Source organism: Cervus canadensis, chromosome 4 (genome assembly GCF_019320065.1).
Source record: "Cervus canadensis isolate Bull #8, Minnesota chromosome 4, ASM1932006v1, whole genome shotgun sequence".
In the NCBI taxonomy this organism is placed as follows: Eukaryota; Metazoa; Chordata; class Mammalia; order Artiodactyla; family Cervidae; genus Cervus; species Cervus canadensis.
This window is the reverse complement of record NC_057389.1, coordinates 55,636,456-55,655,800: the sequence shown is the minus strand read 5'-3', so window position 1 is coordinate 55,655,800 and position 19,345 is coordinate 55,636,456. Positions and strand designations below refer to the sequence as shown.

At 38.0% G+C, this 19,345-nt stretch overlaps 1 protein-coding gene across 1 annotated transcript in view; it reads left to right on the top strand.

Moving 5' to 3' along the window:
• The window catches only part of NDFIP1 (Nedd4 family interacting protein 1), a 48,537-nt gene that overhangs the window by 14,192 nt on the left and 15,000 nt on the right, over positions 1 to 19,345 (top strand). Inside the window, exons 2-3 of the mRNA XM_043465153.1 lie at positions 11,413 to 11,500; positions 16,693 to 16,823. Coding sequence (XP_043321088.1) covers positions 11,413 to 11,500; positions 16,693 to 16,823 — 219 coding nt within the window. The remainder of the gene's footprint in view (positions 1 to 11,412; positions 11,501 to 16,692; positions 16,824 to 19,345) is intronic.

Sequence of the window (19,345 nt, the reverse complement as noted above, 5' to 3'; positions counted from 1 at the left end):
TGGACCATAACCTGCCAGGCTCCTCTGTCCATGGGATTCTCCAGGCAAGAACACTGGAGTGGGTTGCCATGCCCTCCTCCCAGGGGATCTTCCCGACCCAGGGATCAAACCTGTGTCTCCTGCATTGCAGGTGGTTTTTTACTACTGAGCCACCTGGGAAGCCCTAGCCTTGTATTTATTTGGTGAATTGTAAAGTAATATGAATACTTTTAAATAAACGCAAACTAGTAAGTTGAGATGGCGTTAAGATTAGCTGCCATTTCTTTAGGTAGGTTTCTGTTAAAGCTACACCTCCGTGCCTGATTTAGTCAGCATGTGCTAATAAAGTATCCACGATATGCCACTCCCTGTTAAGTGCTGGGGTGAATACAGTAGTGAACCACGCAAAGGTCCCAGTCTGCAGAGGGCTCACAGTCTACACTGTTAACTGGCAATCAGGCAGGGGTGCATATTCCTGTGGTGCAGAAAGTGAGGCTGACAGCGGGTGTTTACAGAAAAATAAAGGTTTATTTGCAGGTTTCAAGCGAGAAGAACCGGGCAGCTCATGCTCAAAAGACCCAAATTCCGTAATGGCTTTCAGGCAAGACTTTTTAAAGATAGGTGTTGGATAGGAGGGTGGTAGGATATGTATGTGATTAGATCCTGGACCTCCTTCTGATTGGTTGGTGGTGAGGTAGCAGTGATATTTTGGGAAAATCTCAACCTTCTTGTTCCAACTGATTTGGGATCCGCTACCACAAACTCTAATCTCATAGTCACTAAACTCTACTAGTTTCTGCAGAACAGCTCAAAGGTATGCATCAGATTGTTATCTATATTCCTTCAGGAGGAACTAGGAGTCCTGTGACTATTCTAATCAATAAATGCTTGAGTCTGGTCTTTGGAACTTCGGGAAGATCTGGGAGACTAAAGCCTTTCTACAAACAAGAAACAGGATGTAGAGAGGGACTTTTGTATCTAGAAAGGCCCCACAGGGTCCTGCTTTGTTCCATCCTCCCCCTCCCCCCCCGCTTTTTTTGATAGCCTTCAATTCTGAGAGGAATAGGAGCAGGACAAGAAATGAAATAAAGTTTAGGAGAGAGATTAATCATAAACTGAGCAGAGGAACTCAGTTTTAGGGGGACTCAGTTTCACAAATCCTCTCCTAGTCTTTTCTCAACCCTTCTGGAATTGTTAGTGTGATTTATCTGCAGAAACATGCACAAATCATAGGTGTGTATTGTAGCTCAGTGAATTTTCACAAGCTAAACATGCACCTCAGCTAGTACCCAGTTCAAGCAGCAGCATTACCAGCACTCCGAAAGCTCCTATCATGTGCTCTTCCAGTTGTGTCCCTACCCAGGGTAACAACTCAACTGGCAGGTTAGGTTTGCCTGGTTTTGATCTTTATTATATAAAGTATAGTCATACAGTAAAAGCTCTTGTGTCTGGTTTCTCTTGCTCAACATAATTAGGTTTATGAGATTCACCTGTGATATTATATGTTGTTATAGTTTGTTCATTCATGTGACTGTAATATTCCATGCTGTGAAGTTAACATGATTTAGTAACCCATTCTGATGTTAATGGGCATTTGAGTAGCCTCCAGTATTATGAATAGTGTTTCTTTGAATACCCTGGTATGTCTTTTGGTGAACATGTGTTTCTGTTCGGATGTATAACTAGAGTAGAATTGGTAGGTCATAGAGTATATATGAATTCATCTTTAGTAGATATTGCTAAACAGTTTTCTAAAGTGGTTCTGCAAGTTTACATTCCAAGTTTGAGAGTTCTGGTTATATATATGTGTGTGTATAAAATCTTAATGGAGACCAGAAATGTTCTGTATGCCAAGTCCAGAATCCTTTCAGTTCTGTTGTGAGTTTATAAATAGGAACAAATAATTTTTTAAAAATTGTTCTTGAAATCTAAATAGATGCCAGTTGTAATCCATATTCTGTTGGGACAAAGTTTTTTTCATAAAGCTTTGATTAATATATTAAATGATGAATGATTAAGAGTTCTTCATGATGGTATTTTAGAGCCTTAACACATCTTAGAAGACAACATCAGGATTTTAAAAACACAAAAGAGTATTTACCATTCACGGACTAGATTTTATATAAATTATTTTAAAATGTGTGCTTAGTTGCTCAGTCATCTCCGACTGTTTGCAATCCCATGGGCTATAGCCCACCAGGCTCCTCTGTCCATGGGGATTCTCCAGGCAAGAATACTGGAGTGGGTTGCCATGCACTCCTCCAGGGGATCTTCCCAATCTGGGGATCCAACTCAATCCTCCCACTTTGCAGGTGGATTCTTTACTTTCTGAGCCACCAGGGAAGCCCATCTTAAAATGACTCTTGTCTAATTCGTGTTTATTCTGTAAGCAAAAGATGAACTGTCCTGTCAAAGGCAAGGAGAACAGGCTAGGAGCTTAGTCTCCAATTCAAGTTATCTTTGCTAGGACTTTTAATTCCTTCTCCAAATAGGTTCTGGAGCTCTGAACTAAGAACCGAGTTTTCATATGGAACTAAGAAGTGGAGAAAAGGTAAGACTCAAGACATAGATTGGATGCCACTTCTTAAAGGATATTATGTTCAGAGATAGAGGGGCTTACCTAATTGAAAGCTGTGTGATTGTTCCTTATTTCCCCAATCTTTATAAAATCATGAAGAGTGGTAAGGAGTGGGGGGCACTTATCGTTAACCTGAAAGGCTCTTGGCTGTAGACTTTGCCTAAGCTAGGTGACCCGAAACATTGGGCACCATTTACTTGACAGGGTCTTGATGAAAGCCATCAGTGGTGAAAATATTTCAGTTGGATGTAAGACGTGGATTCCAGGGGTTGGCAGGTTGATGGCAGTTTTCTGATGCCACCCTAAAATCTCACAATGCACTTCCCAGGTGGTGCTGGTGGTAAAGAACCTGCCTGCCAGTGCAGGAGACATAAGATGTGAGTTTCATCCCTGGGTGAGGAAGATCCCCTGGAGTAGGAAATGGCAACCCATATTATATTTGCTTGGAGAATCCCATGGACCGAGGAACCTGGTGGGCTACAGTCTATGGGGTTGCAAAGAGTTGGAGCATGACAGTGCACAGAGAAGATATGGATCCCAGAGGTGGTCAAGTTGATGGCAGTTTTCTGGTGCCTCCCAAAAATCTCACAGTGCCACGATCCTAGCCATAGTTGTCTAGTTTAGTGCCTTAATGAATGAGGAGTTATTTCTCCTGGTGCCTTGGCTTCTTAAGAAAGTTGAAGGGACTTCTGGGTGGTCCTGTGTTTGGGAATCTACCTTGTAATGCAAGGGACTTGGTTCGATCCCTGGTCAGTGAACTAAGATCCCACATTATGCAGAGCAACTAGACCCGTGCCCCCACAACTGCTGAGCAGGCACGCTCTGAAACCTGCGCGCCACAACTAGAGAGAGTCTGTGCACTGCACGAAGACCTGAGTGCTGCAGCTAAGTTCATTTAAGAAAAGAATTGTTTAAAAAAAAAGTTGAAGTTGGAGATAAGTGGCTACTATCTTGCCTTCCTCTCTTCTCTCTCCATGGTATGCCTTTACGTGTTACTTGGACTTCACGTGAAAAATAGAAGAAAAGCCATCGAATTGATGATCATAGTTTGAACTATTTGCTCTCATTTCTAAGGACTAACATAAATATTGACTTGGAATATTTTCTCTCCTTCCAAACCAAATTGTATTCATCAATTTATTTATACATGTTAATGGTGATAACCACAAAAATCTTTACATAGCTTTACAAACTGGTGGCCGTTCTAAGGATATTTACTGTGGTATTCTTTTCATCTGTTATTGCCATTGTCTTATTTAAAGCATTATCCTAATTACTTTGCTTTTCCTTTGCTTTGGTAAATTTTGATTTTTTAATTGTGTTTTTAATTTCCTAGTAAGAGGATTTGCATTTTGTCTTTTCCCTCTGCCATGAAAGATGTTTAGGATAGTCTAGATCTGGTGGTAGTTTGTTTTTTAAATTACCTTTAGGGAAACAATAGAAAAAAATAATGATGTTTATTCTTTGCTCTTAAAAGAGATTGTTGGTCAAACTGTCTTTTAATTTCTTGATCCTAATATTTTTCTTTTCAGGGAAGGGAAATATTAAGGGATTTTTTAAAAGTGTGATTAGTTTGCAGTTCAGTGTGTTATTTTCCTTTATTATTTTTATCCATTCACTTATAGGTGTACTGTGTTAAACTCTGAAGATATTGATGGGATCAGGACCCATCCCCTCTCGTTAAGGGACATAGACATTGATTTAGCAAGGAAGTACTCATTTGGAATAGTTGATTTTCAGTGTCCTTTTAAATAAATTGTACATTATATAGATTTGCAGTTTTAATATTAGAAAATACTCTTCCTATTTTTGAGTTGTAATCCACATGCCATATAGTTCATCTTTTTGCAGTGTACAGGTCAATGATTTTTACCGTATTTACAGGTTTTGCCACCGTTCTACTATCTAATTCCAGAACACTTGAATCACCTGCAAAAGAAACATAGTCCTATTAGCAGTCAGTAACTCTACTCCACACTTTTCCATTCCCTAGCGCTTGGCATCCACCACCCTTTCTGTCTCTATTATATTTGCCTTTTCTGGAGACATTATATAAATGAAATCATACACTATGTGGTGTTTTGTGATTGGCTCCTTTTTCTTAGCATAATGTTTTCAGGGTTCACTCAGGTTTTAGAATGTTATCAGTGCTTCATCGTTTTTGTTTCTTGGTTTTTTTTTTTTTTTGGTTAGGGTTATTTATTTCTGTCCATCCTTTTTGAAAGTGTGTGTGTTAGTCTCTCAGTTGTGTCCAACTCTTTGCGACCCCATAGTCTGTAGCCCACCCCCCAACCCCCAAGTCTGCTCTGTCCATGGAATTTTCCAGGCAAGAATTTTGGCATGGGTTGCCATTTCCTTCTACAAGGATCTTCCCAACCCAGGGATTGAACCTGGGTGTCTTGCATTGCAGGCAGATTCTTTAACATTGAGCTACCAGGGAAGCCCATCGTTTTAAATGGATATACCAGATTTTGTTTATCCATTCATCATTTGATGAACAATTTGACTATTATAAATAATGCTGCTATGAACATTTTATGTAAGTTTTTCTGTGAAGATATATTTTCAATTTTCTTGAATATATGTCTAGGAGTGGAATTTGCTGGATCCTTTTTTAATTCTGTGTTTAACTTTATTTTGAGAAACAACCAAACTATTTTCCATCTTGTGTATGAGTGTTCTAATTTCTCTGCATATTCAACACCACTTGATTTTGATTTTTTCCCCCCTTTTTTCCTTTTGTTTATGGCCATATGCTTGGGTGCAATGTGATATCTTGTGGCTTTGATTTGCATTTCTTGATGACTAATAATGTTGAACATCTCATGTATACTGGCTGTATATATCTTTTTCGGAGAAATGTCGGTTAAAATTAGATGGTATTTTAATTATTGAATTTTGTTGTCAAAATTACCTTATATAAATATCATCCCCTAGTTAATAGTAAGTTAGTAGAAAACTATTCTTGAATGTATAGAATTTGTTGGTGGTGGAATAATTTATAGTCAGTATATTATATACAAGTATAAGATCTGCAAACTGGTGGTTGCCAGAGGGGAGGTGGATTGGGGGGCAGGTGAAATAGATGAAGGTGATTAAGGGGTACAGAGTTCAAGTCATGGGAATGTAATGATATATAGCATAGGGAATATAGTCAGTAGTATTATAACAACTTTGGTGACAGATGGTAACTAGATCATGGTGATCGTTTTGAAATGTATATGAATCTTGAATTACTATAAAGTGCACCTGAAACTAATATATGATGTTGAATGTCAATTATACTTCAATTACAAAAAAACCCACTATAGTCTATATACAATAGAAAATTTTTAGTCCTCACAAACTTTGGCTGTTTCTGAACAACAGAGTAAAATAGCACACCCAGTTGTTTACCTAGAGAAATGTGCTTTTACTTTCTGGTAATTATACTCTCATTTGTTGAGATTTAAAGAGTATGCAAAAACAGTGGGTTGATAATTAGAGGTTTAAAATATTGCATTTTAAGGTAAATGTTTTAGAAGTTAATGCTAAAATTAGAAGTGTAAGTAGCATTTAAAGCTGAAGTTTAGGATTTTCTGAGACTGTTACTATCTGAAGAAGGTATTTAAACTTACCAAAATTTTCTTGCTGTTTAAATAGGATTCACCCAAGAAAAAAATGAGTTGCAAAAATACTATAACTTTATGGATTTATTGGATAAGTTCAGCGTTATTTTCAACATACTTGTTATGTTTGTGTGAATTATGAGGTATACTTTGATAGCGCTTCTCATGGATTTATGAGTTTTGGGGTTGATCTTCTCTTTGATGTTTAGTAGAATTTTTTTTTTAATTGTTCTTCCATTCTTAGTAGAGAGAATCCAAGAATGACTTTTATGTGCCTTTAGGTACTGCCATCCTATACAGTTGTAAATGTTGACCTTAGTTTGGCCTAGTCTGAGTCCTTGTTCTTCTGTTGCTTAAAAACAGCTCATTTCTAAATTGAAGCTCATCTTTAAAACTACTGGGATTTCCCTGATGGCTCAGATGATAAAGAATCTGCCTGCAATGGAAGAGACCTGAGTTTGATCCCTGGGTTGAGAAGTTCCCCTAGAGAAGGAAATGACAACCAACTCCAGTATTCTTGTCTGGAGAATTCCATGGACAGACCATGGGATCGTAAAGAGGCGGACATGAGTGAGCGACCAACACTTTTCAGAACTGCTTTTGGGAGGGTAGCGAGAAGCCTTTTTACTGTGGCGGGAGCTCAAATAAGAATTTAAACTTGTAGGGTTTGTGTCTTTAAACTTGTTAATTGAAGTTTGCTTCTCTTAGAACTTGAGTTATGTATGATTTCTTTATGGGAGATTCTGTTGTTTAACTAAAACACCATGTATTTATTTCTAATAGGAACAGTGTGGATAGGATATAGAGGAAGATAGTAACAAGGAAAAACATCCTTTATTTTAGTTGTACTTTATTTCACAGACTTAATATACAGGACAAAACATTTCAGCACCTGTTGGTAGGTGTTTTGTTTTTTTTTTTAAACTGAGGGATTGAAGGCAAAAGGAGAAGGGGGTTGCTGAGGATGGTTAGATAGCATCACCTACTCAATGGACATGAATTTGAGCAAACTTTGCAAGATAGTGGAGGACAGAGGAGCCTGGCATGCTACAGCCTGTGGGGTCTTGAAGAGTCTGACATGACTTAACTTGTGAACAACAATCAAGGCTAAGAAGTACCTAGAAGATTGTGCCATATAAATAAAGTGGGGACGTGGAAGAGTTTTAGGGTTCTTCTGGGGAGCCATAACAAAGTCTGCTCATGGTATAAGGAGGAATGCAAGTAATCAGGAAATAGGAGTGAGGGCACTGTCAGGAGTGTGGTGAAGAGAAAGACCATCTGAAGTTTACATGATTCAATTATTCCTTGATCAGCAGTGAGGACACAGTTTTGTACTCAGTACTTTATATGGCATGTATAGGTAATTGTATAACCAAGGGAAAACCACAGTTTAAATCTTATTTGGAGATAAGTAAAATTGATGAGAATTGTTTAAAAAAAAATTATGTGACAGAAAAGAATCCAGAGCCCCAAAGGTATTTATTAACTGTCACAATCAGTCAACCCCCTCCCTGGCAGGAGCATAGCACAGGGGGAGGGCAGAAGTCCCACCACTTTTCAAACTTGTCTCTCCACAGCCCCTGCAGAGGAATCTGTAGCAGGTGGGCTGGAATCAGGCTTCCACTGACCCAGCTGCTAGAAGAGACTGGGCATCTTTCCAGCGACAGCCTCAAATTGGCAATGACACATATTCTCTTAGAGAGCCCTGGGAGAGCGTGAGGATCCCCGAGCCCCAGGGATATGTTAGGGAGGACTGCATAGGAAAGGTTTCCAAGGACAGAAAAGGGGAACCTTAAGAACATATTATGGAACCACATAACCAGTCTCACAGCCTTATTAGATAAGGCCCACTTGAGTTGTAGTGCAGTATTTCCCAATGCCCCCACAATCCCTGTGAGTGAGTGTGTGGCTTGTTTGGCTGGCAGAACCAAATTAATGGCAGTAGATGCCCCCAAGGTGTAAAAAGATGTACACCTAGGGATTCTGTTGTATAGCATGTTATTATTCACACTCTGGTGATCACTGAATACTTCCTGAAGGTGATTGCCTCTTTCCCTCCAACATTGTAGTGTTTTATTTTAAACGCCTTTCTTGATGGAGCCTAAATTTATCACCAGCATTATAGAAAAGAAGTCAGAGTTGCAAACCCTGTATAGTGAGGTCCTGAGATCTTCCTAATACATCAGCCTCCTTAATCATAGTAGGTGTCTTTTTGTTGGTTGTTTTTTCAGCTAGAAATAATATTAGTATGATTGATTACTAATAATTACTATTTATTAATTAATGATTCAAAAGTGGTGAATTTTAATGTAAAAAATTTTACCTCAAGATGTTTCTTTTTTCCTCATTAAAGAGAAAATGGGGGTTTCTGAGTCAATTGGAATTTCTTTGCTCTGTTATCTGTTACCCTGATGTGGGATGATCAAGTTTCACATTTCTAGGTTGCTAGGAGACAAGCAACCTATCTTGCAGATACACGTGTTAAAACTCCTTTATGCTTTATTTCTTAGAATTCTGTATTTCTTAGAATTGTCATGCTTTCTTTCTGAAATCTTAATTATGCAGAGGTAACGGGATTATTTGACCAACCTCAAGAAATAGAAAAAAAGTCAAATAAAAAATGAGAAATTAGGTTTAAATAAAGAACATGACTGGCTGTAGTAAATTAAGGCAACATTCGTGAAACTCTTTTTGCCTTTGCTTTTGCTGCTGACTTGCTGCTTTTTGCAGCTTTGTTTTTGCTGGGGTTTTTTTGCACTTCCTGCAGTGCACAAGAGTGGTAAGTTGGGAGTAAATTGAGAATGCTTTGTCTGGAGATATGCAGGTGTTAAAACTGTTCCAAGTGAACCTGGCCCCAGGATCTCTATTTAAATAATTTACTGATTTGGTCTCCCAGAAACATTTGGATTTACTGTAGCTATTTTGCCCAGAAGCCTTCTTCTGAAGGGCTTCCCAGGTGACTCAGTGGTAAAGAATCTTCCTGTCAATGCAGAAGATGCGGGTTTGATCCCTGGGTTGGAAGATCCCCTGGAGAAGGAAATGGCAACACACTCCAGTATTCTTGCCTGGAGAATCCCATGGACAGAGGAGCCTGGCAGTCTGCAGTCCATAGGGTCACAGAAAGTCAGATACGATTGAGCATACATACATGCACTTCTTCTTACATTACATCTTACATTACAATTACAGTTGTAATTGTAATGTAATGTAACTTACATTACAATGCAGTTATTTTGGGAATGCCTTAAGTTTAATGTTAGATAACTAGTGTTCAAAAAAAATGTTCCCATGTGGTAGATAATGATGAAAATTTGGCAGAATTCACTTGAAACTGAATGCTTTGCAATATTACTCTCCCAGGTAAGGCTAGTGGTAAAGAACCTGCCTGCCAACGGAGTAGACTTGGGTTTGATCCCTGAGTCAGGAAAATCCCCTGGAGGAGGAAATGACAACCCACTCCAGTATTCTTGCTTGAGAAATCATGTGGACAGAGGAGCCTGGTGGGCTACAGTCCCTGGGGTCACAAAGAGTCAGACATGACTGAAGCAACTTAAAACACACACGTGCTTTGCAGTATTGATCAGAAAGGTGTTGTTTGCTTCTAATTTTGAATAGCGTGAGAATTGAAGACAGATCTTTCAGATTTAATATCTACTTCATGTGAGGACACGTCAGCCTTTCTCTTCTTAGGTTTCAATTCAAGATAGAATTCTTTGCAGCAGTTGGTTTAGAAGGATTTGTATTTTACCTTTGACTCAGTTGGCTCTATATGTCTTTTAAAAAAAATTAAAAAGATATGGGCTGTTTTAAAAATAATTTTATTTATTATTTTATTTTTGGCTGTACTTGGTCTTCGTTGCTGCATACTGGCTTTATTTGCAGCTTGTGGGGGCTTCTTGTGGTGGTTTCTCCTGCTACAGAACACAGGCTCTGGGAGTGCAGGCTTCAGTAGTTGTGGCACACGGTCTCAGTTGTCTGCTGCATGTGGAATCTTCCCAGACTAGGGATCGAACTCTTGTCCCCTGAATTGGCAGGCGGATTCCTATCCACTGTACCACCAGGGAAGTCCAGCTCTATATAGCTTGATGGTGTACATCTGGTACCCAAACCCCCAAATCAGTTACAGTGATAAATACTACGTTAGTACTTTACAGATTGACTCCCATTTTCAACCAGTTAATCTTTTTTTTTTAATGTTTTTAATTTTTTCTTTAAAATTCTTTTGTAAAATACAGACACAGAAAACTGAATAAATCTGTAGCATTTACTAAACATGAATGGCATTAACATCCACAAAACCAACACCCAGATCAGGAAGCAGTCCTTCCATCACCTCTGAAGCATGTTCTCATCTGCCCACCGATAGACTGACTCTCAGCCAGTTCATCTTTTAAATGAGCTGTATTCTGTTGTCACAGTGGAAAGTTAAATCACATGTTTTTGTTTATGAAGATGAGTTGGGTAGACTGTCTAGACTGGTAGTGGCAGAAAGACAGTTTCAGTGTCAGTTATGTAAAGTAACTGGAGCTATAGATTTGACCAGTGAGAAAGTTACTGATACAGAAGAGGAAGATGTATTGACAGAGGTTATATGTTGAATTTTATGTTTTTGTAAATATCTCAATTATTTAAGATACAATCTTTGTGCAGACTGAGTAGACCTTGGTTTTACTGTGATTTGTCTTTGTCTTAACAGATTTTTATTATTCTAACTGGAAAAATTATACAAGTGATAAATGTTCATTACAAAACATATGTATACACAAGGAAAAAAATCTCCTCTGATTGCATCTCCTAAGATAAACAGTGTAAACTGTAGATGTCTATCATAGACCTGCTTTCCATCACATAACTGTCTTTCAAAACCAAATTATGTGATTCATATGGTTTGATAAATTCTTTTTTATGTAACAGTACAACACAAATCTTTCTGTTCAAGTCATCGAATTTTCTTCATTTTCATTTTTGTTGTTACTTAGTAATCCTTTGTGAGATCAACTGTAATTTATTTAATAAGTCCCCTATGATTGGTATTTAGGTTGTTCCTGAATAGCATTTATTTGCTACCTTGTTTGCATCTTTCTGATTATTTCCTTAGGATAAATCCTGGGAGTGGATTAAAAGGAGCTGCACATTTTAACACTTTTGAAACCCACTGCCAAATAGCTTTCCAGAAAAGCTATTCCAGTTTTCAGGTTTTCCTCTCATTGCCTTTATATTGCATTAAAATGTGAAATTTTTATTTAGTTGCAGAATGAAGAAGAGCCTGGAGAGCCTGAGCAGGCCGCAGGGGATGCCCCTCCGCCTTACAGCAGCATCTCTGCGGAGAGTGCGGGTAGGTGACAGGGTGAGATGGCTGCTGAGCTCTTGAAATGCGTTAGCCAGAGACTTTTGTCTACTAAGTATTTGTTGGTGTTTGTATTTGGTTCAGCTTTCTGTAAGAAATCTTTAACATTATTTTTAGTTTGTAGCCTGAGGTGAAAAAAACTCATGTTACTGTTCTGAAAAACAGATAAAAGCCCCATTCCAGTGTGCCTTTTTTATGGAACTTAATTTCATTCCAGCGGACTCTTAATATAAGGGTAGAATTCAAAAACCAAGTGATCGCCCGTTTTTTTCTCTTGTTCTTTTTATAGTTTTCTTGTTGATTGTTCTGCCCTTTGATTCTAGTACCTGTGACCTGGAACATAATATGTTTGATTTCTTTTATAATAAATAAAAAGCTAATAAATCCTTAAATAAAAAAAGCTAGAAGTCTCCCAACTTTTTCATTTTCTTCCTCATAGTTCAGAACCTCCTTAATTAATTTTTTTTCTTCCCATCCTGTCAGATTATCTTTATAATTTTCACACATAAGTTTAGAAGAGATGGGGAAAAGAAATAAAATTGTGATAGTTTAGGACTTTTGGTAATTAAATCTTTGTGATACCAGTTCTGCTTTAATTGCTGAAAGCTGACCAGTTTTGATGGAACCTCTCCCATATTCTCTGAAACAGAACTGTGGCAGAGTGGCAAGTATGTGACTGATGGTTAGAAGTGGAGTGGTGCACACGTGTTGGTGGGGAAAAGTCAAAAACCACCTTTCTGTATATTCAGTTTACCTGTTTTAATTTGTGGTATATAAATTGTGGTAAACAAATACTGGATTTTTGTTTTGAATGTACTAAATTAGAAAAGATTGTCATTAAACTTTTCATGGAAACTTAAAATTTTATGTAAGGTGTCTATATTGATGGATCCCATTTTTAAAAAATCCTTTGAAATAGGGAAATAAAAATATTCTTGATTTCCCTCAACTTAAGGTAGTAAGGAGAGTTCCCTGGTGGCCTGTTGGTTAGGATTCCAGGTTTTCACTGCCATGGCCCAGGTTCACTCCCTGATTGAAGAACTGAGGTCTTGCAAACTGTGGTGTGGCCAAAAAAAGCTTTCCTTAAAGTGGTAGATACCAGTTTTGTTCATATATTCAGAATTACTATGGCTATGGGCAATTCAGACTATACCCATCAATTTGTAATACAATTTTTGTATGATTTAATTAAAAGTAAAAAAATTTTAAGGAAATTATATATGCATGTACATGTGTGCATATGTATGTAAAGTAGTTATTTTGACATAGAGAAAAGCAAGTTTCTTGAATTGGATTAGGTGGCAGCTTTAGTTTCAATAATACATTTTCCTAATTTTATTCTAAAAGCTTTGATATTTTATTTTTCTTGTTTAGATAGGTCTGCATTCCATCTGGAATTGTTTTTTTCTGTATAGTATGAGGTAGTGGTCAAGATTGTTTTTCCTTACGGATATCCATTTGGTCCCACACCATTCATTGAAAAGACCGTTTTTCCTCCACTGTACTGCAGTGTCACCTTTGTCATGAATCAGGTGACCATATATGTGTGTGAGTATCTGTTTTCTGGATTCAATGCTTTCTTTGGTCTGTTTATTCACCTTTGTGCCTATACTCCACTGTCTTAATTCCAGAGCTTTATAATCTTGATATCTGGTAATTAGGTCCTTTAGTCTTTTCGTTCTTCAAAATTGCTTTGATACTTCTTGGCTTTTTGTATTTTCATTTACAGTTTAGAATCAGCTTGCCAGTTTCCATAAAATGGGAAGAAATAAAAACTCTCCTGGAAGTTTAGTTGGGATTGCACTGAATCTGTTTATTAATTTGAAGATAATTAGCATCTTTATAATATCATGTCTTCCAGTCTATGTTAAATCCCTCCCATTTATTAAGATTTTCTTTAATTTTGCTGAATAATATTTTGTGAGTTTCAATATAGAGACCTTGCATCTTGTTTCTTACATATTTTTTTCTTACATCTTTTTAATTAGATTTATTCCTAGGTATTTTATTTGTTTTGGTGCTGTTGTAAATGGTCCATGTATACTTTTATTTTCTGTTTGTTGTTGACATAGAAAATATAATTGATGGTTTATATTAACTCTGTGTTCAGAGACTTTCCTAAATTCATATATTAACTCTAATAATTTGTAGATACTCTTGGATTTTCTGCATATGTAATTATGTCTTCCATGATTGAGGACAGACTTAATAGACTTATTCTTTTCCAGTCCTTTCGTCTTGTATTCTCTCTTCTTGCCATACTGCATCAACTAGTACTAGGTTGGTGCAAACAAAGTTTCAGTTTCAGACTGTGAGTTTTAAATCATTATAACTAGGCTCAAACACATCTTTATTAATCAAAATAGAAACCGTTAAAATCAACACATTTTTGCCAGGGAGAAGTTTGTTTATTCCTGTAGCATAAAAATCCTTGCCTTGGGATTCCATGAACTCTTGGAAAGCATTTTCTGCCTCCTGCTGGTTGTGGAAGCATTTTCCCTGCAAAAAATTGTCAAGATGCTTGAAGAAGTGATAGTCGCTTGGCAAGAGGTCAGGTGAATATGACAGATGAGACAAAACTTTGTAAGCCAGCTCGTTCAGCTTTTGAAGTTTTGGTTTTGTGATGTGCAGTTGGGCATTGTTGTGAAGAAGAATTGAGCCCTTTCTGTTGACCAATGCTGGCTGCAGGCTTTGCAGTTTTTGGTGCATCTCATCCATTTGCTGAGCATACTTCTCAGATGTATTGGTTTTGCTGGAATTCAGAAAGCTATATTGGATCAGACAGGCAGCAGACACCAGACAGTAACCATGAGCTTTTTTTGGTGCAAATTTGGCCTTCGGAAGTGCTTTGGAGCTTATTCTTGGTCCAGCCACTGAGCTGGTCATTGCCGGTTGTCATATAAAGTCTACTTTTCGTGGTACATCACAGTCTGATTGAGAAATGGTTTGTTGTTGTGTACAGTAAGAGAAGGCGACACTTCAAAATGACAATTTTTTGATTTGCGATCCACTCATGAGGCACTCACCAAGTTTTCTCACCTTTCTAATTTGCTTCAAGTGCTGAACAACTATAGAATGGTGGATGTTGAGTTCTTATACAGCTTCTCGTGTAGTTTTAAGAGGATCAGCTCTGATGATCCTCTCAGTTGATCATTGTCAACTTCCGATGGCCATCCACTGCTCTCATCTTCTAGGCTGTCGTCTCCTTTGCAAAACTTCTTGAACTACCACCATATTGTACATTCATTAGCAGTTCCTGGACTGAACGCATTGTTGACATCATGAGTTGTCTCTGCTGCTTTACGACATGAATAAGAAAATCGCTTGAATTTACTTTTTGTCTAAAATCATTTCCACAGTCTAAAATGAAAATAAAATACACAGCAAGTAATAAGTCATTAGCAAAAAAAAAAATAAAGCAAGAAATGCACATTAAAATGATGTGTAACATGACCACATTTATTTAAGAATGTATTCCAGTATCAAGGGCTTCCCTTTTGACTCAGCTGGTAAAGAATCTGCCTGCATTGCAGGAGAGCTGGGTTCAGTCCCTGTGTTGGGACTATTTCCTGGAGAAGGGAAAGGCTACCCACTCTAGTATTCTGGCCTGGAGAAGTCCATGGACTGTATAGTCCATGGGTTTGCAAAGAATGGGAAATGACTGAATGACTTTCACTTTCCAGTATCAAACGGCAAAGTCCAACCATGGAAAACTGCAATTACTTTTGCACCAACTTGATTTGTACGTCTAAGATAATGTTTGATTAGAAGTGGTAATTGTGGGCCATTTTTGTCTGATTTTCTAATCTTAGGGGAGAAAGCTTTTAATAACTTAGCATTAATTATGATATTTACTCTAGATTTTTCATAGAGATTTGTGAAAAGATTAAAGAAATCAGATTTAGGTATTTTTTAAATCCTTCTGCCCATGTGAAAACAATGAATTTTTCTCCTTTTTTTTTGTTAATGAGGTGAATTCTATTGATTGATAATTTCAGTAATATACTACAGTAAAATTGGAAGTTAATTATAGTTAAGCAAGGTGGAGAAAAAAATGTTAATCTTGACGCATAGGAGTTTTTTCAGAATTCTTAAGTTTTTAAAAAAATTGTGTAGAAAATTTAATCCATTTGTAAATAGATCTGTTCTAATAAGACATATTGAATCTATTATAATAGAAATCAGTGAGAATGAAGATGTAAATTTAAAAAGAGGGGATGCAAGATTCCACTCAGTAATGATTCTAACTGAACCTGTGATTACCTTAAGCGTGTCATAGGAAACAATACATGGTAAAAATAATGTGAAAGAATCAAAGTGCAAAAATCTATGAAATATTAATTTTAACCCTTTTTTCAAGTTAATTTTGATGTTATAAGTGGGAGGAAACCATGGTACAGATTTCCAAACACACAGGTGAATTATTTTTAGCTTAAACTTTACCTTATGCTATTATTAATATTCCATGCTTTTGTGAACACACCACATGCATGCTGAGTTGCTTCAGTCATATCCAACTCTTTGGGACCCCATGGACTGTAGCCCAACAGGCTCCTCTGTCCATGGGATTCTCCAGGCAAGAATACTGGAGTGGGTTGCTGTGCCCTCCTCCAGGAGATCTTCCCCACCCAGGGATAGGACCCGTGTCTCTTATGTCTCCTGCATTCGCAGACAAGCTCTTTTACCACTAATGCCACCTGAGAAGCCACCACATAGTGAGCCAGAAAAAGTGTTCAAAAGCATTTGGCAGGGAAAGTAAAGTGAATCTGGAATTTAAATAATCGAAAAGCCGATAAGTTTAAAAATCATTCCCAATCCCATGTTCAGCATCTTTTGATTCAGTTATTCTACGTGTTATGTTTGAGGAAGGCTTCCCTGATGGGTCAGTGGTAAAGAACCCACTTGCCAGTTCTGAAGATGTGGGTTTGATCCCTGGGTCAGGAAGATACCCTGGAGAAAGAAATGGTAACCCACTCCAGTATTCTTGCATGGGAAATCCCATGGACAGAGGGGCCTAGTGGGCTACAGTCCATGGGGTCGCAAAGAGTCGGACTTAGCAACTGAAACAACAGCAAAATTTTAGAGGAATGGTTGGTTTTTGTTTGCCAGAGTTAGCAGAAATCCTTTTTCCTCATTTCAGCTAATCACTGGATAAGTATGACTTCCTTTTTATTTTGCAGCATATTTTGACTACAAAGATGAGTCTGGGTTTCCAAAGCCCCCATCTTACAATGTGGCTACCACACTGCCCAGTTATGATGAAGCTGAGAGAACCAAAGCTGAAGCTACTATCCCTTTGGTTCCTGGAAGAGTAAGTCCAACTTATACCTTGTTATTTGGTACTAGTTTATGGGAATTAAGTTCTTTGCATTATCAACTTTGTGATATTACTTAGATTAAATTGATTAGTAAAAGTACAACTAATCTTTAAAATCCGATACATTTTTCTTTTGGGATAATAGACTCTTATCTTTTCCTGAAGATAATGGAGGTAAACAGTATAAAAGAGCAGAAAAATCACTAGTCAAACCAGTTCATTTTTCCTGTATCTCTACTACTACCCTCACTTTCTCAAGTCTCCTTTCATGGCTGAAACATCTTGGAGCAGAGCTGATAGAGGAATATACCAATTTTGCCTTGATCCTGTATACTTAATATTTCGGTGTTAAGTAGATAGCTGCTTAGGAATTTGTGGAGAGAATAAACATGTGCAGCTTCATAACATTAAACTCAGAGGGGGCTCTAACAATCATCTGGTTGAACCCTATGCCACCAGCAGTCCAGATCATGCCATCTGTGGAGGCATAATGATTTCAGATTCCATCTGGCCTGATGTTACTTCTTGAAAGTGGAGGTGGGATGTAATGAAAGCCAGTGGAGAATTTTGGGCACTCGTGATTCATGATGTCAGACCCATAAGTGATACAATTGTGGTTTCACATGTATTCATTCAGGTTGAAGCTGGTGCAAGTGGGACCGTGGGTCTGATACTGGGGGAAAGGAGAGCAGGACTCAGTCCCTGGAAATGGGGCAGTCAGGGCTCCAGACCCTAGGCCTAGCAGGAAGCTAGAGTAAAAGATAAGAATAAGAACATAAGTTCAGTCTGGGCAGTGCAATGACTCAAGGCCTAGAGGTTCAGGCCTTAGGATGATAGACTGCAGATCACATCTTCCATGACGGGTAGCACTCCTAAAACCACTGCTTGGCAGAAGTTACAGTTCATAAGCATAGTCTAGGCTGATTCTGCATGGTGACATGCATTCACTTCTTACAGGTGCAAGGAAGAGCCCTCATGGAGCTCAATTGTTTAAAGAGAAAACAGTGTTTTTATAGTTAACATGTATTAGAAGCAAACAACATGGTTGACACTGTGTTTTGTGCTTACATATATAATATATATTATTTTCAGTCCTCACAATAACCTTGCAAGGTAGAAATTATATTATCTTCATTTTACAGATGCAAAAATTGAGACCCAAAGAGATTAAAAATTTCCCAAAGTCATATAACTAATTAAAGTAGCATAGGTGAGTCAAGCCCAGACATTTTAGACTCCAAAGTCCTTGTATCTACTCTCTAGACCTCTTGAATTATGGTAACTGTCCCATAGAAATAGACCAGGAGATTAATGCTGCTTAATCACAGAACTCTGTTTTATTTCACAAATATACACATTTAAGAACTTCTTAAGGGGTTCTATTATTTGACAAATATGTATGGAACACTTTTATATACAATTTGCTATGTATTTTGCAGTGGATAGATAGAAGGCTTTGTATAAGGCAATGCTCCTGCCATACAAGAGCTTAAAGTCCAACTAGGGAAAAGGCCCACAAAGACCTGTATCTTAAGGGGCAGCACAAGAGCAGTGAGCATTAAGAATTGTGACTTTAACCTTGCGATCATGGGGAAGATGGGATTTGAAGTGGGCCCTGAGTTTTGATGGAGAAGAACATTCCAGAGGGGAAAGCTCGGAAAGCAGATGTGATTCAGCCAGGTACAGGTCAGTTTCTGTGGTTGTAGTGATTGGTGTTGGTTCAGCAAAGAGTTTGGCCAGAACTGTAGGTCGTAGAATCTTCCGAATGCTAGGCTGAGACATTTAGACTTTACATGTAGGTCTCACAGAATCCTTCAAAGTTTTTAAGCGTGGGTATGATAAGACAAGTGTGGTGTTTTAGAAACAGTAACCTGGTGACAATTTAAGGAGGAATTCTGGGACTAGAGATACCAAGATAGAAAGAATGGTTAGAAGACATTTATAGTCTTACTAGGCATTACTTCCATGTATTTTGGTAGTTTATTTTGAATAGTTATGCACAAAACAGTTTCTCTCTTTTTATTTTATTTATCTTTATTTTTGGCTGTGCTTGGTCCTCATTGCTGTGCTGGCTTGTCTCTGGTTGTCGTGAGCGGGGGCTGCTCTGTAGCAGTGCACAGGCTTCTCATTGCAGTGGCTTCTCTCATGCAGAGCATGGACTCCAGAACACATGGGCTTTGATAGTTGTGGCACGTGAGCTCAGGAGTTGCAGCACCTGGACTCTAGAGCATAGACTCAATAGTTCGGGCACATGGGCTTAGTTGCTCTGCAGCATGTGGGATCTTCCCAGATCCGGACCGGAACCCATGTCCCCTGCATTGGCAGGCAGATTCTTTACCACTGATCACCAGGGACTCCCACAAAACAGTTACTTTCGAATTTGGCAAAGCCTGTTCTTCCTGCTAATATGAATTCAGAATACTAGGTATTCCTTATTTTAAAAAATACGAGAGAACCCATTCTTGTATAAATTTCAAACATTAGAGGAAAGATGGTAAATTAGATGAAGCTGCTAC